The sequence below is a fragment of the Crocodylus siamensis genome, chromosome 3 (genome assembly GCF_052110815.1).
Source record: "Crocodylus siamensis isolate JL-2025a chromosome 3, ASM5211081v1, whole genome shotgun sequence".
Lineage (NCBI taxonomy): Eukaryota > Metazoa > Chordata > Crocodylia > Crocodylidae > Crocodylus > Crocodylus siamensis.
The window spans coordinates 2,091,937-2,115,747 of record NC_143397.1 but is presented as its reverse complement, the minus strand read 5'-3'; the positions used below and the strand labels follow the sequence as shown (position 1 = coordinate 2,115,747).

The window sequence follows — 23,811 nt, the reverse complement described above, 5'->3', positions numbered from 1 at the left end:
TTCTCCTCGTGCAGGGGGCACGGGGCGCCGGACGACTGCCCAGGGCTCCAGGCTGGGCTGTACAGCAAGACAGACAGCTGCACGAACTGCTGCCCCCAGGCCCCAGCCCGAGCAGCACGGGGGGCAGCAGGACAGTGCAATGGGCTAGCCCGCAAACTGAGCTGGCATGCCTGACCCCTGTCTAGGGCACTGGGCTGGGAGGCAGAGGGCTGGCTGCTACCCACCTGCTGCGTGACCATGGCAAGTCACTTCCCTGCAGGCCTGGACCCCTCTGCCCTTCGGGGCAGGCGCTGGCTCTTCCTCTGGCTGCACCTAGCCGCAGCTCGCAGATCTCAGCCAGCATCGAAGTCGCTCGCTTGTGGCCGCTGGAGCGGCCGTGTGGGATGCGCGAGCCCCATAGTGGCATTTGCTGGCTGAAGCCCGTCGCACGGGCTGCATCACTATTTCTCCCCAAGACGCCCGGCTGGGGGCTGTATTGCTACTGCCCCCTGAGCCGCCTGGTTGCAGCTAAGCTGGCTGCGGCACGTCTGCCCAAGCTGCTGTCACACCTTGGGGGTGCAGTGTAGACCCACCTGGGCATCTGGGCACCACAGGGCCACAATCTGGCTGCATTGGCAGGAGTGTTGCCAGTAGGTCAAGAGAAGGGATTCTTCCCCTCCATTCAGCACTGGGGAGGCCACATCTGGAGTCCGGTGTCCAGCTGTGGCCCCCAATGCAGAAAGGATGTGGACACACTGGAGAGAGTCCAACGGAGGGCAACGAAAATGGTTGTGGGGCTGGGGGCTGGGACTGGTGAGGAGAGACTGAGAGAAATGGGCTGATTGAGTCTGCAGAAGAGAAGACTGAGGGAGATTTGATAGCAGCCTTCACCTCCCTGCCGGGGGGCTGCAACGAGGATGGAGCTGGGCTGGTCTCAGTGGGGGCAGATGGCAGGACAAGGAGCAGCGGGCTCAACTTGCAGCAAGGGGAGTGGAGGTTGGATATTAGGGAAAACTTTCTCATGAGGAGGGTGCAGCACAGGACCAGGCTCCCCAGAGCGGCGGTGCAGTCTCCATGCTTGGAGGTGTTGACGCCTCGGGTAGACATCCTTGGCTGGGATGATGCAGTCGGGGCTGGTCCTGCTTGGAGCAGGGGTCGGACTAGATGTGACCCCTGCGCTCCCTTCCTACCCCCGGTGTCTGTGAAGCTCTGATCCCAGGCCGAGCCTGTTAGCACTGCTGCAGCCCAATTAAATGCCAGCTGCAACTTTGCCTTGCTCCCCCCTACTCTGACTGCGGCTGCAGAAGCCAAGCCCAGCAGCAGACTCCTTCCCACCCCAGCGGTCCGCCGGCGTCAGCTCTGTGCTCTCGAGGCTTTCCGTGGGGGAGAGGGCTGGAGCGCACGCGTTCTTCCCCTACAAGCGAGCCCCGGGCCCGGGCCAAGGGGGTGGAAAAGCCCCCATAAACCTTCTCCTTCCAGCTTCTGCACTGAAAGAACGCGCGTCTCGAGGGCTGGCCGGGGGGTAGCACGGCATGGGTAGCGAATGCGGACGGCTGCTACCAAATGGCGTATCACACCTACAGCACGCATGCGCTTTGCTGCTACGCCATGCGGCTCCCGCCCCCCCAGCTCCCTTGCATCGCATCACGTCCCGTCCTGGCCCTGAGCCGCGGGGCTCCGCGAAGGCAGGGAGGTGGCGTTACCGCGGCAGGATCGGGACCGAAGAGGCTCAGCCCCTTGAGCCAGCAGCTTCCTTCCTATTTCCCGGCTGGGCATGCAGAGCCACGGAGAGGTCGGGGCGAGGAATTTCAAACACGGCGTCTGATTTGGACCCATGTTTCAGAGGCGCTGAGCACTTGCTGCTGCCAGCCAGGTCAATGGAAGCAGCAGGGGCTCAGCCCCTGCGACCCCCCGGTGCCGGGGCTCGGGCACCCAGAGATAAAAGCACCCAGTTTTGCAAGGGCTCTGGCTTCGAGGACATCGTTGCCGCGCCTGCACGCGATGGGGGCGAGGGCGCTCCCGTCAAGCGGCGGCTCCGCTCAGGTTGCCTCTGCAACCACGCCCGAGCCTCGGGCGCCTCCCGGAAGGGCACGAAGCGGGGCGACCGAGGTTGCCCCAGCACCCTCTCTGCCACGGGGGGTGGGGCGCGAGGCGGGCAGGTCGCAGGCACACCCGTCCTGGGCTGCCTTCGCGAAGGCAGGTCAAGGAAGAGCAGCCAGCGCCGGGAGGGCGACGTGTCAGGGGGTCCGGAGGCCCCGGGGCTGCCCGGGAGGGCGCCGTCTCTTGCAGGGGTGAGCGGCGGAGCCCCGGCATTGCAGGATCTCTGCCCCCCCGATGGTTTCTGGAGCCCGATCGCTATTTTTGATCATCCGGGGGACGCAAGGCAGAGCTCTCCAACCCCGGAGGGCCCAGGGAAAGCGTGCCTTACAGCCAAGAGCAAGGGGGCAGCTGCGGGGTGAACCTGCGGCACTCCTGGCTGCAGCACCTAGTGTAATCAGCCGGGAGAGGAAGGCCGGGGTGTGACGCGTGACAGCTGGGCAGGTGTGCCCTGGGGTCTGCACAAGGGGCAGGTGTGTCAGGGGCCAGGGAGGCACTGCCCTGCACTGTGCTGCACCCCTCCCCCATGGGCATCCCCCTGCTGCCTCCTCCTGACGTCACTGGGTTCCAGAACGTTCCCAGGGGATTCCACCAGGAACACGTGTTACACAAAAAAAGGAGGGGGCGGGAAGAGGAAGGAGTGAGATCAACGAATCAGTAGGGGGATAAGGGCGGGGCTGGGGAGACGTGCCCAATAGGAGGCCGGGAGGGCGGGTGATGGATGTCACAATGGAGCAATGACTGTGCAGAGGGGCGTTTCCCCTAAGAGCCAATGAGAGCGGTGGGCTGGCGGGATGGACAGCGGCGCCTGCCAATGGGCTAGGCAGGAGGGATGTGGGCGGGTCGTGGCGGGTTGCTAGGCGGGGGCGGGTCTCCCTCTACGTCACGGCCCTGTGCCTGCCTGCCCGCCCGGCGGGAGGGGCGGGGGCTGGTGCGGGCCCCGGGGCCGGTGAGTGCGGGGGGCTGGGGCCGGGGTGCAGGGTTAGAGCCCGGGTGTGCAAGGGCTGGGGCCGGGTGTGCAAGGGCTGGGGGCAGGGCTAGAGCCCAAGTGTGCAAGGGCTGGGGGGCAGGGCTGGAGCCCGGGTGTGCATGGGCTGGGGTGCAGAGTTAGAGCCCGGGTGTGCAAGGGCTGGGGTGCAGGGCACAGGTGCAGGGTTAAAGCCCAGGTGTGCAAGGGCTGGGGTACAGGGCTGGAGCTCAGGTGTGCAAGGGCTGGGGCCAGGTGTGCAAGGGTTGGGTTGCAGGGCTGGGGACAGGGCTGGAGCCCGGGTGCGCAAGGGCTGGGGTGCAGGGTTAGAGCCTGGGTGTGCAAGGGCTGGGGTGCAGGGCTGGAGCCCGGGCGTGCGAGGGCTGGGGTGCAGGGCTGGAGCCCAGTCGTGCGAGGGCTGGGGTGCAGGGCTGGAGCCCAGTCGTGCGAGGGCTGGGGACAGGGCTGGAGCCCGGGTGTGCGAGGGCTGGGGACAGGGCTGGAGCCCGGGTGTGCAAGGGCTGGGGCCAGGTGTGCAAGGGTTGGGTTGCAGGGCTGGGGACAGGGCTGGAGCCCGGGTGCGCAAGGGCTGGGCTGCAGGGCTGGAGCCCGGGTGTGCGAGGGCTGGGCTGCAGGGCTGGAGCCCGGGTGTGCGAGGGCTGGGGACAGGGCTGGAGCCCGGGTGTGCGAGGGCTGGGGCCAGGTGTGCAAGGGTTGGGTTGCAGGGCTGGGGACAGGGCTGGAGCCCGGGTGCGCGAGGGCTGGGCTGCAGGGCTGGAGCCCGGGTGCGCGAGGGCTGGGCTGCAGGGCTGGAGCCCGGGTGTGCGAGGGCTGGGCTGCAGGGCTGGAGCCCGGGTGTGCGAGGGCTGGGGACAGGGCTGGAGCCCGGGTGTGCGAGGGCTGGGGCCAGGTGTGCAAGGGTTGGGTTGCAGGGCTGGGGACAGGGCTGGAGCCCGGGTGTGCGAGGGCTGGGCTGCAGGGCTGGAGCCCGGGTGTGCGAGGGCTGGGCTGCAGGGCTGGAGCCCGGGTGTGCGAGGGCTGGGCTGCAGGGCGCCGGCGCCCCGGGGTCCCGAGCCAGGAGCCCCCGCGCGGCAGGGCCGGGACGCGGGCCCCTCCCCCGGGCAGAGGCGGAGGGGGCCGGATCCGCGCCCGGGGGGCGCGAGTGGGCCGGGGCGGATGAGTCAGCCGCGTAGTCATGACATTTCTGGCTGGTGAGCGCAGGCTGGCAGCCAGCACGGGCGGGCACGGGCTCCGCTGCCCCGCGCTGCCTCCTGCCTTACCAAACTTGGTGCGGGCTGCGGTGCCTGGGGAGCGCCGTGCGGGGCGGACATGCCAGCGATCCTGCTCTTCTGGAGCCGCGCGGAGAGGTACCGCTGTCCTCCCTTCCCCGGCAAACAAACTTTTCTTCCCTGCCCCTGCTCCCCGCGCCCGCCTCTCCCCCGTCGCTCGGCCCGGCTCTCGGCGCTTCTTTGCCGGGACGGGGCCCCAGCCCAGCCGGGAGTCTGCGAAGGGAGGGCAAAGCCCTTCGTGCCGGGGGCTTCGTTTGCTCGCGGGAGCCACGGGACGAGCCAGGGAGCGAGGGCTGGGGGGATGCCCCCGGTGTCCCCGGGCAGGGTCCGTGTTCGGGGCTGCGTGGCCCGTGTGCCCGAGGGGCTGTGCCAGGGTGGCGGGAGCCTTCGGGGTATCGGTGAAAGCGGCTGCACCGAGACAGCGAAGCGTTCGGGATCGGGGGGGTGGCGGGGCTGCGAGAACCGCGCAGACACGTTTAACCTTGAGTCTTCCCGGGGAGGACGCCCGGGTCTCGAGCGGCGAACGTGCCTTTTCTCCCGCTTCGCCGCGTCCCCGCTTTGCCCGCCTCTGATTTGTCTGCGGGGAAAGCGCCGCTGACACAGCGGAGACGTCAAGCCATTAATTTCTGGCGCAGCCCGGGGACCGCCAGGTCCCCGTCCTCACGGCCGGGGAGGGAGCCGTCGCGGTCCCCCAGGGCAGGGCGGGCGCGGGGGGCGGGGGGCCGGCGCGCGCGTCGTTCAGGCCGAGGAAACGGCGAGAAACCAATTAGAGGAAAATTGCCGCTTGTCAAGTGACTTCATTGAATGGTTTCTTCCCCCGTGCGGGGCCGGGGAGGGGATTGCTCGGCGCTGCGCACAAAGGAGCGCGTCCGCCCAGGCTGCCGGCTGCGACGTGAGCCGCGCCGCCTGTCCTCGGCGCGGAGTTCGGCGCGGCGGCTCCCGCGGGCGGGAAATGCCTGCTGCGCCCGCTGCGCGCCGCCCCGCTCCCCGGCGCCGCGCCGAGCGCGCCCGTCTCTCCGTCCCGTCCCGCCGGCCGGGCCAGGAAGGGCTCTCGGTAGCCCTCAGCTCTGCGGAGGTGAAGCGTCTCGTTGCCGGGGCTGATGTTTAAAATAAAGCTGGAGCCTTTAAAAATGACGGCCTGGACTCTGAATGCGTTTGTAAAGTTTCGGTAAGTGTCTTCGCCTGCCCCCGCCCGCGCGCCCTCCCGTTGTCGCCCCCATCATCGCCCGTCGTGGCGCGCGAGCGCTCCTCTGACACGGGCTCCCGTCGCGTGATGACCTTGGCGCGGGGGGCGCGGGATGGAAAATCTGACCCGGGTGGCCCTTCCCTGGCCGTGCGGGCGAGTGATTGTATCAGAGGATTGCTATCCTGCCGGCTCACCGGTGATGCAGCCTGATGTCACGCTAGAGGTTTTTAAGGGGAGATTAGTAACGGCCTCTCTATGTGTTTTGCGGTCTCCGGCTTGAGGTGCCTGCTCTTTCCCGGGGGGGCCGTGGTGGCGGCGGTGGGGGGCTGCCCGGCCCGGCGGCTCCAGATGGAGCGAGACGGGAACGTGACGGCGGAGGCACGGCCGCGCGCAGCTGGTCCCGGGGAGGTGGGGGCAGCTCTCCGGGGACGGAGTCGTGTTTTACCACGGCTCGCACGAGCGCCGCCTGGGAGGCGCGCCGAGCCCACCGGCTGACCTGCCGGGTCCCGCGGCATTCATCACCGGGAGCGGGGAGATGGGGGAGTCTCCGCAGCCGCTTTCTCTCCGATGCTGTGCCGGAGAGAGAGGAACCTGCCTGAGCATGGGCAGTAGCCAGACAAAGGGTTCCCAGGCTGCTGCACGTTTTCCTCCTCCTCCTGCCGGCGCCTGAGCCCAGGAGAGCAGCGCAAGGGGACTGGAAGGCAGCGCGGCGCGTGCAGCCAGGCTCCCGCGCCGAAGTCCCATCCCTGAGGCGGGGAAGCCCAGCAGCCGGCTTTCTTCCTGGAGGTGCCTGGCTCTGGGGCCTCCGGCGAACACAGCCGGCGTTGTGCTCGCGCAGCTGACGGGCGAGCGTGTTGCCCAGGGACTCTCGTGTCCGAGGACGTCCGGCCGCGGGCGGGTAGAAAGGAGCTCTGTGCAGTTTGCAGTTGGGGCTGAGTGTGCCCTGCCTGTCGGGCTGGGGCGCCCGCCCTGGGCGGGGGTCAGGCCCCGGGGAGGAGAGCGCCGTACAGGGGGTCGGAAACAAGCAGCCCGGATAAGTCGCACCCGCCTGGATAAGACTCGGGGCTTTCACGCTTCGGGGCACTGACTGAGCACACGTCGGGGGTCAGGAAGAAATTTGCTTTCTGCACCACGGGGCTTTTGTTGTGGGGCAGGAAACGCATCTTCGTCCGAGGCATTTGGGAAGCAGTGCCAGGGCACGGGGGGGTGGGGGGAGCCCAGTAGCCTGTACCTTATGGGGGCTGCAGAGCGCCCCTCCCAGACCAGGACCCGCTGCACCCGGCGCTGCCCGAGTGCAGAGATGGACCCTGCTCTGAATAGCTTGTATTGTTTCCTCGTGTGCCCCAGGGCTCAGCATCTCAAGGGGAGGCTGGGCGGCGTGGGTCTCGGGCTTCTCGCAGGAGGGGGGAGCAGCAGGGGAGGCTGGGAGTGGGAGTCGGCGTCACGCGGGCGGGGATGGGGGAACGGGCCACGGAGAGCGAAGGCAAGTGGTTCTGGGGGGAAAGGAGTGGGCCCAGAGGAAACGAGGCTTGCAGCAGCGTTCTGGCCAGCTGAGAGGGGCGCGGTGGTGTTGCTCAGGGCCCCCGGGTAGGATGTTGCCCCACTGGTGACGCGGGAAGCAGAGCCCGGACCTTGCAGCAGCTAGGAGCGTGGAGCAGACAGGCTGGATCCCCGAGGCCAGGGACATCGCCTTCCCGGAGCCGGTCCAAAAGTTCGACTTAACTGTGGATGGCGTCTGGTCCCCGTGCGTTATCCCCTCGATGGGGAGAGAACCAGGTTGCGCGTGCATCCACGGGCACGCGTTGGAAAGCACCAGTAGGATGCACCGCCCCGGCAAGGGGTCTCCCACGGTGCCGGCTGGACATGCGACTCGCTGGAGCGCTCTCCCTGCTGCCAGCGCCACCGCCCAGGGGGAAATCACGGTTTGCGTGCAAGCATCCTCCCCGCCCCCTCGGGCACGCGAGGATGCTGCTTTCAAGGGAGGAGCGAGACCAGCTGCAGACGATGAGCCATGTCCTCCTCTCCCCTCGATCGTCGCTGCCACGCGCTTGCGCCAGCGGCCCATGGAAGAACCGGCGCCTAGTCGTCGGGCCCTAACGCAGCGTGTGCTGCCTGTGTCCAGCGTGGAGGGAGCGGTTGTCCAGACCGCCGCGTATGGTGGCAGCGCTGGGGTGGGAGGACAGAGAGCGATGCCCTCCGAAGCCATTGGGGGCCAGCCGGTGCCTAGCGGGCAGATCTCTGAAGGAGCCGCGGGCATCTCCCAGACCGTCGCGCAACACTGCCGTGAACGAGGGAGCTGCTGGACCAGCCTCGTGCCGGAGGAAGCTTCTACCTGATGCCAACCGGTGGCTGCTGTCGCTCTTTGTCGCTGCGCTTGAGCGACAGGAAGAACAACGCCCTAATTTTATACAGCCTGGGGCGTCTCGTGGCTCTAGAGATGTCGTCTCTGCCCCAAAGTACTTCCCCTCCAAGCGGGCAACAACCTCGAGAGAGGACAGGATGCAACGGGGACAGATTCGCAAGCATCCTCCTACGTGGCCGTGCTCGCGGCTTTGTTCCCACCCCTTGGAGAGGAGAGCCGGGGGCCGCAGGCCTTCCGGATGGGGTGTGCAAAGGAGGCGGGCGGCGGGCCTGGTGGCCGAGGGCGCTGGCACGGAGGCACGCGCAGAGAGCGGTCGTGGCACGTGGCGGGTGGCACCGGGGAGCTCGGGACCTTTGGAGGAGCGAGGGTCTGGGCATGGCCGGAGCAGCCTGGCGGCGGGTGAGGCTGGGGTTTGCCCTGGGACGCTCTGGATAGGAGTGAAGTCAGGCGAGTTGCACTGAGGACGCCGGGGACGGGGGCCTGGATGGCGAAGGGAACGGACGGGGCTTGGAGGTGCTGTGCTAGGGGCTCCGGGCACATCCAGCCACCACCGCCGTGGTGGGACCAAGTAGTGCCAAGCCTGCGAGGTGGTGGGATCGCCAGCCAGGATGGAGGACGGGTCGGGGCAGGTTTGGGATAGGAGGAGCGCTGTTCTGGGCAGTGGGAAGGGGGCCTGAGCCTGCGCGACGGATCGCTTCTGCGCTAGGGCTGGGAGGGCAGCAAGGCCGCCCCAGCTGCTCTCCCAGGACTGGTCCTTCTCGGTCCCCGGCAGCCGTGCTGGGGGAGCGCTGCCACCTGCCTCTTTCCCCTGTCCCTGGCATCACGTGCCCGCGGCTTCCCGATGCTCTAGCACAGGCACGGCCACCTCCCCGGTCTCGGCCCACCCACGTCCGGCGAGGCCGTGCTCTCGGCAGCGATTCGTTGCCCCGCGCGCGGGCGCGAGTCAGCCGTCACCTCGGGCCGCCCGGTCTCCCTGGCTCCTGGCGGCGTTCCCTCCGAGCCAGAGATTCTCTAACGCCGTCGACGCCAGGCTCGAGGTGCTTTTAAAAATAGCCTCCCACCATCACAAGACGTTTCTGTCTAACGGCTTCATCCCTTTGTCTTCTTCCAACACAAATTACAGCTCTTACGCGGCGAGAAGCACTTACCGCAGCTGAACATCAATCGCCCCCGGGAACAAAGCGCTTGAAGTTCTCCTAAGGTGAACGGCGCCCCTGCTGCCTTTCCAGCCTCCGCTGGCGCGAGGCCGAGACGCCCAGCCCGAGGTGGTCTGAGAGTGGTGTGGCTTGACCCTTAACGTCACGCGCGCACGGCCGGGGGGTCTGCCCTCGCTGCTCGCGGGCTCGTGTGTGCCTACAAGCTGACCTGCTGCTGCTGTTTCTCCCCGCGTGGGGCTGGGGTGGAGACTCCCCTCTGGCCCTGCGCGGGTGGGGGAGAGCGGTCCTCGGCCGCGGCTCCGCGCGGTCTGTCGGCATCCTCCTAACCATGCCCTTCGCTTGCCTGGCACTTCTCACCTGCACGTCTCGAAGCGCTGCCCCAAAGAGGGTGAGGGACGCTGCCGGCTTGCTGCTGCCGGGGAGGGAGCCCGGAAAGGAGGAGCTGGGAGCGGCACGGAGGCGCCTGGCCTCCTGGCGCCCCGCTCTCGGCCCCAGGCGCGCGGGCGTGCAGCGGGGTCTCAGGTCGGTCCCCCGGGGCAAGGCCGGCTCGCGGGGGAGCAGGGGGGTGCTGAGCACGGCTGGCGGCGGGGCGACGGGGTCCGGCACGTGCGTTACAGAGCCCTGTCCGTCTGCTTTCAGGAATAAGTACTCGGCTGCGGGCAGCAACGCCGTCATGGGGAAGGACTATTACAAGATCCTGGGCATCCAGTCCGGGGCCAACGAGGACGAGATCAAGAAAGCCTATCGCAAAATGGCCCTGAAGTACCACCCCGACAAGAACAAGGACCCCAACGCGGAGGAGAAGTTCAAGGAGATCGCGGAGGCCTACGACGTGCTGAGCGACCCCAAGAAGCGGGCCGTCTACGATCAGTACGGGGAGGAAGGTAAGGGGCTGGGGGGCGGGCGGCTCCGGCACCAAGCCCGGTTGGGAGGGGAGGCGCGGGGGTCGCCTGGCGTCCCAGCTCCCGAACGCCGTGGCGAGCCGGGAAGCGATGTTCTGCCGCAGCCAGCAGCGCTGCGCCCGGGGCGTGGGCGGCGTGTCCGGATTTATCCCCATGATTCATCCCTGCCTCCGAAACCAGGTTACTAGTCCAGAGCTGGGAAGAGCGAGCGTTGTCTTCCTACCCTCCTGGCCAAGTGCGGTGGCTCTGATGCCTGCCCCGTGGAGGGCCCAAGCCACGTGTGGGCACGTGACCCCATCTCCTGAGTGCCCTGCCCGCGTGGTCAGCGGTAGAGGCGCCCTGACCAGCGTGGTTCGGTTCACCCCGCTGCCGCCACTCGCCCCCGAGGCCGCGCGTGCCCCGGGACCAGCTCTTGCTCATGGCCATCGTTCGCACGAGGGCTCTGGCGGCCTGCCCCCTCCCCCCGCTTGTTCAGCGGTGCTGTTTATATTCCAAGTCCCGCTGGTCTCTGCTCTGGTACGTCCTGACCTACATGTCCAGAAGCCTTTCCCAATTAAAGTAATAGGTTCTTGTTTTGAAACCAAGTCCCGGCTGTTGTCTCCCGGTTGGCAGGGGGCAAGGAGACATTCCACCGCACGCGGCCTTATTAGTCGAACGCGGAAGATTTCGCAACCCAATTTGCTGCAGAGCACGAGAGCAGGGAATAGCATGTGCGTTTATCAGCAAAAGAGTTTAGCGCTTGAAAAAGCTGCAGGCCTGGTACAAACAGCCGGCGTGGCCAGTGGGATGCAGACCCCTCGGCAGGTGCACCGGCTCCTCCGGGGCATTGCCGCAAATGCGCAGGGGTCACCGACGCCTCGGTGCCCTCCGGGGCAGGTGGGAAGCTCTCCGTGCTTCCCACAGACTCGTATGGGGATTCTCGCTGCTCTTGGGTGGAGCTGCATCTTCTCCTTGGAGAGCCAAACGCAGCAGAAACTTGCCAAAGTAGCTGGTGAGCCTCTTTGAGACGGAGTGGCAGGGGAAGCGTTCCCGTGCAAGGCACCCGGATGGCGGCGCCTGGGGACATGGGTGCTGATGGAGCTACGCACGTCATCGAGGGCAGCTGAAGTTTGAGGTGGTCTGTGCCCACGCCCTTTGCACATTGCACGCACGTGGCTGAGCCCGTGAATTGCATCACTAGTGTAGTGGATGAGTTGAAGGGCAGGTCCCATCCAGACAAAGCCTCTGCGTGTGGCTGGCAGTGGTGAGGGTGGATTCAAAGGCAGAGTTGGGGAGAATGCAACCGATGCCCGCTGGAGCATTGGTGTGAGACTGGGCAGCCTGCGCCTTTGCCATTCAGAGCCTCTCCCAGCCCATCCTTCTCCACCGGTGCCCCTCCGAGGGGTTCAGGTGCTGTCCTGCAGGGGTTTGAACTGCCACAGGTGGGAAAGGAGCCCAGGACCACTGCTTGGCCGCGGGGGACAGCAGGCACCTGTGGACACCGCTGCCAACAGCAGTGGCATGGCTCTAGCGGAGGTGCCCTCAAGGCACAAGGACTGCAAGGTGCCGCGCAAGGGCCTGGCAGAGCCGGACGTGGCTTTGTCCTGGCGTTTGAGCCCCTTGCTGCCCAGGGCTGCTGCGAGCAGGTGGTACTAGCTGGGGGCCATCCCAGGGAGGTTTAATACGTGCATCTCTCCAATAATGTGCCATAGCGTGGACTGCAGTAGGACATGGACATCCATGGCTGGTAGCTGTTGTGAGTTGGGAGCTGTGCCCCAGGGAGCGGGCCAGGACCTTGACCCCCAAGCTGCAGTGGTTGGCACCGGGCATGCACAGTGCCTGCTTGTCTGAGCCCGGCATGCCCTACGGTGGGCTGGTGCTCGCGTGTCGCTGCAGCTTTTGGGTCGTGCTTGGCCCTGGCACTTGTCTGAAAACTTCAGGGGCAAATTCTCTGGTCCTTGAGGCTAAATCTGCCCCTGCTCCCCAACTCTGTTTGCACAGTGCTCGGGCCCAGGGCCCTGCTCTCAGGCAGAGGGAGGCAGCGAGATGCCAGGCTCAGCATCCACACAAGCATCCATCAAGATGCAACCAAAAAGAGCAGCTGTCGGGTCTGTCCGATGAGCGCCTCCGGCTGTTACCTGGTGTAGGGCTGGGAACGCGTCAGCTCTCCTGAGCCAGCGCTCTGTTGTGTCTGGGGAGCTGGAAAGAGTCCCAAAGCCCATCCTGCTTTGAGCCTTTCTTGACCCCCTCGGTCAGCGATAGGCTGGTGAAGTGCGTGGCTACAGGAACGGAGCCCGGGAAGGCGTTTGCCTGCAGCCCTACGTGTGCTGCAGGTTGCTTCGGGGATCCCTTGAGTTACAGGCAAGATCTGAGTGAAGGGTGCAGTCAAGGAGGGGAGGAGCGGGCCCTTGAGAAGCCTTTGCTTTAAGGAAGTCAGGTAGTTCCCGGAAGAAAGAAATACCCAGTTTCTGTGACATTGTCCAGCCTCACAAAGTAAGAGCCAGGCGAGCGGGTTCTCCCCCACGCTGGGACTTGGCTGGGAGTTGGGGATTTTACATCCTCTTCCTTGCATGCCTTCGACTGACCCCCCAGAGCAGCCCTGTCCCTCGCAGTCCTGAACCCCGACTCTGTTTGCACAGTGCTCGGGCCCAGGGCCGTTCTCCCTCCCCCGTGCCTCTGCCTTTGTGCGGGTGGCCAGCACGTGGGTGCTGACCGCCACGCCATCCCAGTGAGAAAGTCCCGAGTAAGCAGTCGCTCGGAGAGTTGAGAGCTTTCCCTAACTCTCTCGACGCGCCTCTGTCAAACCACCGCCGTCCGTGCGCTTGGGGCACCCGTTAAATCGCAGCTGAACCGGGCTGGAGACAGGTGTAACGTATTGTTGACGTCTGCAATACAGTCAGGGTGGCATTACGGACTGCTCATATATGTAATCTGTGGGGCTAATTGAGTCTGAAAGTGCAAGCAACTGCCTAGTCCATATGGTCCCCGGGTTCCCTAATCGGCACCCTGCTGCGGCTTTTAGCCAGTTAACAGGCTGAATTGCTCTGTGCGACGGCTGGGGCAGGTAGGCTCGGGGGTGGGAGCAGATTCCCCCCGCGCTCCCAGCCAGAAACCCGTGGCCCTTTCTCGTGTTTTCTTTCTCCCGGTGCAAACGCTGTTGTCTGGACCCCGTTGCCTCATGGAGTGTCTTGAGATCCTTTTATGCGTGTCTCAGCTGCATGCAAATACCTTTACTCATTTCACAGGATAAACCCAGAGATTTCCAACAAGAATCCGGTGGGTCGCAACCATCCTGCCCTGTCGCGGGCTAGCTGAATTGTTTGCAATGGAAGAATTGCTCTAGGAGTTTTTTCTGTCGTCCAAACACGAGTGCTGGCATTTTCTGAGGGGGGCTCAGCATCTAAGGAGCCTGTGAAACGCCTAGTCTAGGGGGACATGCCTTCCTGCTTAGCTGGGTTAACATCTTCTCACTCTCTTCCAGGTCTCAAGACTGGTGGCGGTTCCTCCGGCAGCTCAGGGAACACTTTCCACTACACCTTCCACGGGGACCCCCACGCCACCTTCGCCTCCTTCTTCGGCGGCTCCAACCCCTTCGACATCTTCTTCGCCAGCAGTCGTTCGCGGGTGTTCAATGGCTTCGAGCAGGAGGACATGGACATCGACGATGACGATGACCCGTTCAGCGCCTTCGGCCGCTTCGGCTTCAACGGCCTCAGCGGCGTCCACCGGCGGCACCCGGAGCCGCTGCACACGCGCCGGAAGGTGCAGGACCCACCCGTCATCCACGAGCTCAAGGTGTCCCTGGAGGAGATCTACCACGGCTCTACCAAGCGGATGAAGATCACGCGGCGGCGGCTGAACCCCGACGGACGCACCATGCGGACTGAGGACAAAATCCTGAACATTGTCATCAAGCGAGGGTGGAAGGAAGGGACCAAAATCACCTTCCCCAAGGAGGGCGACGCCACGCCAGACAACATCCCGGCCGACATTGTCTTCATCCTCAAGGACAAGCCGCACTCGCACTTCAAGCGGGATGGGACGAACGTGGTCTACACAGCAGCCATCAGCCTCAAAGAGGTGGGTGCGCGGGCCGGGCAGAGGAGGGTGGTGTCGGGCAGGGGGAAAGCGAAGAGGAGGGGTGGACAGACCGAGGCCCCATCTCCGGCTGGGGGGAGGGGGGGTTCTGCCTTGAAAGAAGGGGTCAGCCTCCCCTGCTCTGAACGTGCCTCAGTGTGACTCTGCCTCTCCCTTGCTCTCCCAGCCCAGCGAGCCCAAACCACTCGGCTGCACTGGAGAGCAGCGTGTGGGTAGACTGTAGGGCCTGGAGCAGCCCTCCGTTTGAGGAGGGCCTGAGCGCGGGGCTGGGGCAGGGTCTATGCCGTGCTGAAGTGCCCATGTCCAGTCGCCACGGAGGAAGTTGTGGGTAGAGCCGGGAGGGAAGCTATACAGGCACAGCCAGGTGAACCAGCCTCGCCCTCTGGCACACGGTGTTTGATGACCGGAGAGATCCTTGCTGAGTGTGATGGCTGCAGCCCGTTTTGAGGGTTTCATTTTGCCTGGAAACCCCCCAGCTTGACATCATTGCACGTCAGCGCTCTGTGCCAAGGGCTCCGGCTGACGTCCGTGAGGGCTTGGAGGCTCCCCGGTGGGGCTGTCTGTCGCGCAGCGCCTTCTCCTGGAGCCAGGCACCGTCGCTCTGCCTTCGGGTCCAACCCAGAGGCATCGGGGCTTGCACCAGACCCGCCCAGTGTGTGATCTCGCTTTGATGGGACTCAGAGCATCAAAGCAGCCAGCAGTGCAGAGGCAGGAGCAGGGAGAGAGCGGCCTGTGAGCCAGCGCGGCGCAGGTGGGATGCTGCTGCTGCTGTTTCATAGATTTCGTAGACATCAGGGCTGGAAGGGACCTCGGGAGATCATCGAGTCCAGCCCCCTGCCCAAAGGGCAGGAAGTCAGCTGGGGTCATAGGATCCCAGCAAGATAAGCATCTTGAACTACCTCTTAATGAGCTCGGCTGGCAGCTGCATCTCTCCTTCCACGGCTGGCAGCTGTAACTTGCTGTTCGTCTCCCTAACGAGCAGGATCTGTAGAGGCAGAGGTAGTTCGTTGGTCCTCAAATGCATTTCATCCAAATAAGCTCCCAGCAGGTCAGGTCTTGCGGGGCAGAGGCAGGAACCCCCTGGAGGGTGCCTCGAGGGCAGGGTTCCTTCGAAGGACTTGCCTTTCCCTGGGAGCTGGAGCCGGGTGGAAGGTGGTGTCCCGTGGGGAGTGGCTTTGCCTGAGGAGGGACAAGCTCCTCTGCAGGCCGGTCCTCTGCACCGCGTGTCTTCTGTGCAAGCCAGAGGCTTACGCGTGTGGCGCGTGGCTCTGTCTGATGTCGCCGATCTCCCCGGGGAGGTGCAGGCCTTGCGGAGCAATGCTCGCCGAGCTCGTGCACGTCTCCGTGTTGGTCACGCGGACCTGTGAGCCCCAGACCCACGTGAGCTGTTCAGGTGCCTCGTCCAGGCTCCTCCTTGCGGGGATCTCTCTGGTCGCCGTCCCAGCTGCCTGCCATGGCTCTTAAGGCAGGAGGTGGCTGGGGGCTCCCGATCCAACCTGTACGCGCTCGGCAGGACGCTGCAGCCGGCTGCCCGGGGCAGCCAAAGAGTCTTCTTCCCAAACAGAGACTGGACAAGCTGCCTGGGGTGGCCGAGATGCAGCCTCCCCTGCCGGGGCTGGGCCTGGACCACCCTCCAGGGTCCCCGTGGGTCGCGGGATGCCACTGGGTTGTGCAGGCGTGCCGCGCTGCAGCCCTCCGAAGCTGAAGGCTTTGCCCTCGCGTGACCTCGTTCCTGCCTCAACCGCCTCACCTCGCCTCGCCTCGCCTCATCCAAAAAAAAGCCGTGCCCGGCGGGGCTCTCCGAACACGGCTCTGCCACGGAGCTGTTGCCATAGCTACTTGCGGGAGCGCAGCAGCGTGCTTGTGAATGAAAGCCCGTGTTTCAAAGGCGTTGGAGCGCCTCGAGCCGTGGCGGCCTGACCTGGCCCAGCGCTGGTCGGTGTTTTCCACCCAGGGGCTGAGCGGGCTCTTTCCAAAAGAGCCACTGTGGCTTCAACAGCGGAGGCAAGTTTTCTGGAGGCATGCAAGGAGCCAGCCCCCTCGCTCCCCTCCTCCCCCAGCATCTCCCGCAGGCATAGGGGTGACGTAGCTGGGTCTCCGTCTCCCTGGGAAAGGTGGCTGGAGCAGCTGGGAGCCCTGCTAATCCCAGCAAGAGCAGGGACTGCAGGGGCCAGACCTTGTCGTGGCTGCTGGGGGAAGCCCCATCCTTGCCTGGTAGGCACAGGACTGATTTCGGACCCTGCCCTTGAGCTGGGCAGGGGCGGAAGCACCTTTCTGGGGCTTACACCTCTCCATTGACATGCCTCCAGGGCCCCGGCATGCTGACGTGGGACGTGGACCTCCCAGGGCTGGTCGCTGTTGTGGGATAGGAGCTGTGCCCCAGGGAGACTGCGTCCCTTACCTTGGGGCACTGCCAAGCCAGGTGACCCGGAGGCTCTGGTCCAGCGCAGCCTTTGCCCCGTGTCTGGGCGGAGAGGCCGCCTGACTGGGGGCAAGGCCAGCAAGTGGACACGGCTCCTCTCCTCCCCGATTTCCCTGTGCTCAGATGCTGGTTATCTCTCCCTGGGGGCAGTGATTAAGCTGGAGAGGCCGAGCAAAGGGTGCTCCTGTCTTCGCACATCCCCGCGGGGAGTGGGGCGGCCGCGGGAGCAGCTGTCGCGCTGCCAGGAGGGCCGTGGGAGGCGCAGCCAGGAGGGTTTCCCCAGAGAGATGTGGGCTGGAGGAAACTGCCCGCTCTCCAAATCTTGCGAGCGGCTCGTGGGAGGCAGCAAGCGGCGACGCCGCGGTTCTGGCACCGTCCCCGGGGACCCGGGTTCGCCGGGGCAGCGCTGCCTGGGTGCGGATCCCCGGGGGGGTGGGAAACTCGACTTCCTCCCCCAGCGCCACGACTTGCACAGCTCCAGCGTCCTCGGCCAGGTGCAGCCCAGAGATCGCGGCGTTCCCAGGAGCAGAGCAGGGCCCAGCGTCCGGCTAGATCGGCCCCTGCGTTGTCAGCTCAGCCCCGGAGCCATCTCCAGCAGGAAATCTCCCTCCTTGGCATGGAGAAGCAGCCTGGTCCCTGGGTGCCGGGCAGCTGAGGCCGGGGTGCATTGCCTTCCCGATCGGGTAGCTGCATCCCAGCAGGAGGGAGGGTCACCTGAGCCGGGCACCAAAGTTATTTTGGTAGCCGGCATCATGAATTTCTCCTGTGGCTTCATTGGCAAGAAGGGGCTGGGGGGAGGGCAAGGACCTGTGCTAATTGCAGAGCAACCAGGGTTATAAAAGGGATGCTGTTAATGAGCCCGTCTCTTCTCTGGTCCCTCTGCCCCCCTCCCCCAGTGCAACTGGGTGTATGGGTTTATGCCCAAATCCCCAGTCTGGGGTCCCTGCCGTGCACCGCACCCAGGGGCACCATGTTTTGGGTGTCCCAGCAGGCTCATCCTTGGCCCGTCACAGTCCCAAAAAATCTAAATTTGCAGCCAAACCCCCTCGAAATCCCTGATGTGGTTCATCGTGCGCCTGGCAGGTGGCACCAGGATCCGTCCTGGCACACGGCCTCTCCGGGTAGGGATGAAGAGGATCGGGGAGGTGCGCTGGGTGTTTCATGGGGTCGTTGGACTTGAAACGGATCTGCGGGCTCCGGAGCAAAACCAGCGTCCCAACTCCTCTCTCTCGGCTTCGCTTTGCCGCTACGGGGACGCAGTCACCTTGAAACCGCACGGCACGGGGATGGCTGCAGGTGCTTGGTGCTGTCCTCAGGTGCCCTTGCTTCATGCGGCTTCCCAACAGGTTTTTTTTTTTTTTTGCAATGGTTGTCTGACCTAGATTACTACCTGGCAGCTCGGTAGCACAGAGAGGTACCCTCTAGCAAAGCCGTGAAGCTTGCTAACTGCTGGCGAAGCCGGAGATGGTGCTTTTCACCCCATCGTGCTGCGGCAAGGGGCACGGCGTGCACGTGCAAGGCGCTGTACAGACACGATGAATAGAGGACCTGCACCCCAGGGAGCTTAACATCTACCTACTCCTCTCCCTCCGCTTCCTGCTGTCGGTGTTCACCTCGCGTGTCTCTTGTAGCCAAGGCCGGCTCCCGGTTTCTGGCAGGCTGTGGTTTTTTTAATCGGAGCCAGTGTCTTGCAGAAGGGCTGTGGCAGGAGAAATCAGTGCAGGCTTCTCCTGCTGCTCCGTCTGGAGCGGAGGCGGCCTGGTTTTCTGAGGACGTGGAGTGCCCTCACCCCTTACCAGAGCTAACGAGGGCTCCAGGGATTTTGCAAACCCAGGCAAGGAGGCGGCGAGACATGAAGGGGGCTAACTGGCAGGAAGGGGGCCCCTGAGCCAGCTCTGGCTGAGCTAGTCCCGGAGAGGAGGAGGGCGTCAGGGCTGAGCCCCAAGCCAATGGTGCCTGAAAGGCTCCGGCGAGGCCCTGGCACTGCGCAGCTCCTCCCGTTGGCACCGGCCCGTGAGCTGCCAGAGCGTGGCCCGGTGCGGTCTCCACCACCAGCGCCGGAGACCTGCCTGCGAGGCCAGGGCACCCTCGCCGTCTTCAGAGATGCTGAGCCCCGCGGAGCAGGGCAGCGGGCCTGGCCCCCATGGCTCGGCGCAGCGGGGACCTCTCCCAGCAGCTCCCGGGGGAAGAGTGCCCAGCCCTGTGAAGACCGGCGGTGCCGGCACCGCGTCGCGCTTGTCCCTGCCCATGTCCTTCCCCCCACTAAAGAAAGCCCCTGGCAGCGCGGCGCCCTCCTCGGAGAGGGTGCGACGGGCACTTCGCCCGGGCCCCAGGGGCAGCTGCATTCCCCTCCACTTAGGATGGGCAGTGTCTAGTCTGAGGGTGCACGGGAAAGGGGGGAAGTGGCGGCTTCCCTGCGCTCTTTGTTGCCCCGTTGGCTCCGAGGTCGGCGCGCAGGAGACGCTGCCTTGCCTGCTCTGGAAACGGCCGGTCCCGTCTTCCCTCCCCTGGCTCCACAGGGCAGGAGCCGGCCCTCCCTGCCCCGCTCCAGCGGATTCTGCTTTTCCAGAAACCTCGCGCTGCATCGCCAGTGACAGCCTCCCCTGCCGGGAGCCGCGGCTCAGCCCACGTGCGCGGGAGCTGCCGGAGTCATTTAAGGACGTCCGGAGCTGCGTGCCGCATTGCCGGCTCACGTGGAGGCGAGCCCTGCAGCTCTGCGTGGGGGGCTAGCACCGCCGTTCGGCCCCTGCCTGGGGGATTATAGCTGCACGCCAGGGGAGAGGAGGGGCCGGCTTCTGGGGGCTGTGCTGGAGAGCCGTTTGCTCCTCCGTCACAGCGCCCATCTGGCAGCGAGGCTGCACGGCCCCCGGGTGCATTGGGGTCCCCGTTCCAGCCCAGCAAGTCTAGGGGGACGGGGGGAACCAGCGGCCCCAGTTCCCACGCTTCAGGCATGCAGGGCAGCTGTGGAAGGAAGGGCCCCTGCACCCCAAACCTGGGGCCGGGGGTCACTGCCCCCACCTGCTTATGCACGATGCAGGCAGTGCCCCCGCAGCCCCGAGGAGGCCCGGCTGCAGCGAGGTGTCTCCTTGTAGCTCCCCCAGCCCTGGGACACGGGGCCGGGGCAATGGGAGCATGCCCCAGAGTAAGGGGGCAAGGGGGGAGAGGCAGCGTGGGACTCCGATTCCCATCCGCTGGGATCATTTCATGTGCTGCATCCTGTCGGTGCCAGCTGCTGGCCTGGACCGGAGAGGGCTGAGCTGTGCAGCCAGAATCTCCACCCAAACAGCCCTAAATCGCGAGTGAGCAGAGCGAGGGCTGGCAGAGGGGCGCAGGGCCCGCCGGCCGGACAGCCACGGGTCGGCCAGCAAAACTAGCCGGGAGGCAGCGGTGCGCGGCTGTAACCCTACCCCGCGGCCTGGGCCGGGCGTCCCGCCGCGGGCGGGCAAGAACCTTCCAGAGCTCGCGCTCCCGTGGCGCGCCCCGTGCGGGGCCGGCCTCGGCTTGCGTAAGCTTCTGCGGGCTCGCGGCCATCGCCCGGGTCCCCGCGCTGCAGACGCACCGGGGAGCGCCGGGCTCTGCCAAGGGCAACAGCTGACGAGCAGCAGGAGCACGCGCCGCGGCCAGGGGCCGGGCAGCACGGCCGCAAGCTAAATTTAGTCCTCTCTGTTGCTGTTCGCTTCTCGCCAGCCCCCAGGCGCTCGGGGAAGGCCAGAGGTCACGCCGCTGTCCCCAAAGGCGCTGGCGCCTCTGCAGCGCGGCCCTGCATCTGCACGTGGCGCATGCGATGTCCAGGTGCCCCGCGCTTGCTAGGGGTGGGCGCGGGGTCCAGCATCCTCTGCGCCAGGGGGTCTCGCTCTTTGGGGCCTGGGTAGCTGTGCAGCAGGGTTGATGGTGGAGCTTTAGGAGCCGGTCAGACAAGGACGTGTCCAGGAGGGTTTGAATGGGGTTGGTTTTTAATTTACTTTCCCCCCACCGGAGCATGGGGCTGGACTCGATGAGATCCCCAGACCCGCCAGCATGGCCAGCTCTGCCCTGCTGTGTCTGTCCCAGCCTGCAGCAGCCCTGGGCTGGGGTCGCGTCTATCTGTGCGGTTCCCATGCACGCGGGGCCCTTAGTTCTGTTCCCACAGCACTGATTTAAACCCGCTTCCCATGAGCTCCCCCATCACCTTCCCCATTGCTCTCTGCCCCATGGCTGGAGATGCTCTAGGTACTGGCCGACTCGGCCATGCTTCCTGATGCCATGCATTGAGTAGCGCTCTTGCATCCCACCTCACCGGCGGAAGTGCAAGGTGCTGCAGCTCGCACCTGTAGGCACACCCCTGACTTGTTCAGATGCACGTGGGGGCTGCATGGGGCTGTAGAGAAACCTGCCCTGCTCCTGATGGGCTGGTGAGGGAGGAGAGCAGGTCCCCATCCCCTGCGCCCACCCAGGCACCCTGGCTTGCCGTGGGCCAGGTCTACGAACCCCCGCAGTGTTGGAGAGAGGAAACAAGCTTCCCAGCTGGGGCACCGCTGGGTCTGCTGCGGGGGGAGGAGGAGGAGCGATGGGCTCTGGGTCCTTCAGCCGCGCTCATCGCTGTGTCCTTGCTCCTTCCAGGCGCTGTGCGGCTGCACGGTGAACATCCCCACGCTCGACGGGAGGGTCATCCCGCTGCCCTGCAACGACATCATCAAGCCCAGCACGGTGAAGAGACTGCGGGGGGAAGGGCTGCCCTTCCCCAAAGCCCCCACCCAGCGGGGAGACTTGATCGTGGAGTTCAAAATCCGCTTCCCGGATAGGATAGCGCCGCAGACGAGACAGATCCTCAAACAGCACCTCCCGTGCTCCTAGAGACGCGGGGCGCCGGGACCCGGCAGCAGTACGTCTCGCCTGTGCCGCGGCTTCCGCGGAGCACAAGTGCCTGAGCGCACTTGCACATGCAAAACCCCCTTTCCTGTCCCAGGTCCTGCCCCCTTCGCCTGCCCTCTGTCGTCTGCACCGGCCGCGCGGGGCGCGGGGGCCCGGGCTCCCGGCTGCCTCTTGCCGGTTCTCTCAGCTGCGATTGTTTCTCTAGGGGTCTAGCTTTGCCGCCGCGCCCAGGGAGGTTCTTCACACCGTGGTTTTGATCTTGCACACTTAAACGTCGCCGTTCTGGCCGGGGATCAGCTTGCCTCGCACGGGCGGCTTCATGCACTGTAAATAGGACTCCACCGGCCCCTGCCTGCCTTGTGTCTCTGCCGCCAGGCTCGCTGCGGCTGGGTCCCCGCCGGGACCAAGAGACTGGAGGAGTCCCGCAGGCACGTGGGGCAGAGATGCTGCATCCTTACCCCTAGCTGCTGTCGGATGTGGGCCCGCAGCATCTCGTTTGCTGCAGTCCTTTCTGCTGCGCCGAGATCGGGGGGGCGAACTGTGCCGTACGAAAACGCAGCACTTCCAAGTGGTCGGTCACGGCTGTCCCCCCGCACCCTTCTCACCGCCGTCGCGGCTCAGCATCCACTTCGGAGCATGTTAGACCGGCATCGCGGGGTGCCAAGGTGCATGCATGAAGGGAACAGAAGGGGTGGTGTAGCGGTCTGTGGGGGTGAGCTCTCGTGGCTCGGTGTGTTGAGTTTGTATTGCTGCTTTTCTGTATAGACTCGCAGAGGGTTTTCTCTGCCCGCTGTGGCTTTCCTTGAGTGGCTTGTTCCTGACTCTTGCAGGGATCAGTTCAGCCATAGGGACGTCGTGTTTGCTGGAGCATGAGCTGTGTGGAGTACGAGGGTGGGTGTGAAAGCAGAGCCATGGGGTCTGCTGGCATGGGAGGTGGAGGAGCCAGAGGGGTGTGCATGTGTGTGTCCTTTCTGCAGAAGGGGCAAGTCGAGGCTGTCGTTCTAGGATGGGAGGAGCAGTGCCAGGCAAGCTGCCCGAGCAGGTTGGGTTTTAAATGCCATATTTTTTTAAACTTTGGATTCCCGCCGGGAGTTTTTATATTCCTCCCCCTCCCGGCGTCTCCTTCGCACACAACCCCGCTTGGGCACAGTTTGGAAGCTGATCTTCCGAAGAGGCTCGGGGAAGAGGCAGGGCGAAGACGCTGCCAAAATCGTGCCCCCTTGGTCTGCAGCGAGGGTCTCCTTCACGACCCTGCCGGGCTGGTGCTGAGTTTGCTTCCTGGCTAAATGGCTCCCGGCGCCTGCGTGCGTCTCGGGGAGGGTCGGGGCAGCGCGGCGTGCGGTGCAGCGGTGTACAGATAGATGTACAATTATCGTGTGTACAGAAGCCTGCAGCCACCCCGTGGAGAAGCAGTGATGATCTCAGGAGCTCAAAGGCGCAGGTGAGGGGCGCGGGGTCGAGCGGCTGTGTCTTTCTTGGGTTCGTTGAGACCTTGAATGTTTTATAGTGGGGTTTTTGTATTTCTTTCCTTTTATTTTATTTTATTTTTTTTTGTAATGTCAGTATTGAAAAATAAAGTATTTTAAAAAAAAAAAAAGCCCGTCTGGGTCTCCCTCGTGCTGGAGCGAGGCCCAGCCAGGGTCTGTGCTCCATCCCCTGCCTCGGGGACAGGCCTCAACGGAGAGCTCTCATCGAGAAGCGGGGCTGGAAGGGACCTGCAGAGTCACGTCTAGCAGGACCAGCCCCGTCCAAAGCAGCTCAGATGCATCCATCGTCTAAACTACATAAAACTACCCTCAACCTGGATGTCATGCAGACCTCGCGCCCAATCCTGCCCCAGGGAAAGCGGGTCCTGCTTCCGTAAAATGTCAGTCTAGGCTCAGGAGGTCTCTCTGCGCGTTGTGGCCCGTGCACCCTGCCCCTGCACGGGATCTTTGGCAAGGAACGGCGTTTGCTTGTGCAAATTGACCGTTGCTCCTTGTCCTGCCATCTGCCCCCGCTGAGAACAGCCCAGCTCCATCCTCTTTGCAGCCCCCCTGCAGGGAGGTGAAGGCAGATATTCAAGCCCCCTCAGTCTTCTTTTCTGCGGACTCAATAAACCCATTTCCCACGGCCTCTCGGAAGAGCTGGGGCACAGGACGGGGAGAGGGTGAGGGAACTGGGCTGATAAGAGTCTGGGCTTCTGCTTGAAATCTCTGGGTTAATCGTGTGGAGCGTGTCTGTACACCTCGCAGCGCTAGCGCTGCGGCACCCTTGGACGGCTCTCAAGGGCTCCTCGGTCAAGAATCACTGTGCTAGCTCCTTACCCGCTCCCTGCGACCGCCAGGGGCGATGCCCGTTGGGGCCCCTCGGCTCCAGGCCTTCCCACGGAGCAAAGACACCATAACCAGTGCCCGGGGCAGGCACGTAGCACCAGCCGGGGCAGTCCGCGTGGTGGGTGGACATCAGCCGTGTGCCAAGTGGGATGGGGCTGGAGCATGCACAGGGCATGGGGCTACCCGGAGCTGTCAAGAGACCCTTCC

At 65.0% G+C, this 23,811-nt stretch overlaps 1 protein-coding gene across 11 annotated transcripts; it reads left to right on the top strand.

Moving 5' to 3' along the window:
* Positions 1 to 2,949: 2,949 nt before the first annotated feature.
* DNAJB5 (DnaJ heat shock protein family (Hsp40) member B5) lies at positions 2,950 to 23,459 on the top strand. Of its 11 annotated transcripts, none has more exons than XM_090037540.1 (5): positions 2,969 to 3,025; positions 9,004 to 9,145; positions 9,677 to 9,921; positions 13,400 to 13,998; positions 21,038 to 23,452. In XM_090037540.1, exons 3-5 carry the CDS (start codon positions 9,711 to 9,713, stop codon positions 21,269 to 21,271), a joined length of 1,044 nt encoding a protein of 347 aa, XP_089893666.1. In that variant the 5' UTR covers positions 2,969 to 3,025; positions 9,004 to 9,145; positions 9,677 to 9,710; the 3' UTR covers positions 21,272 to 23,452. The 11 variants fall into 11 exon arrangements, 9 of the variants coding, with proteins under 9 accessions (XP_089893669.1, XP_089893666.1, XP_089893668.1 ...); XM_090037542.1 differs by having other exon boundaries at positions 3,010 to 3,025; positions 9,004 to 9,081; XM_090037541.1 differs by lacking the exon at positions 2,969 to 3,025 and adding an exon at positions 3,972 to 4,410 and having other exon boundaries at positions 9,004 to 9,081.
* The last annotated feature ends 352 nt before the right edge of the window (positions 23,460 to 23,811 follow it).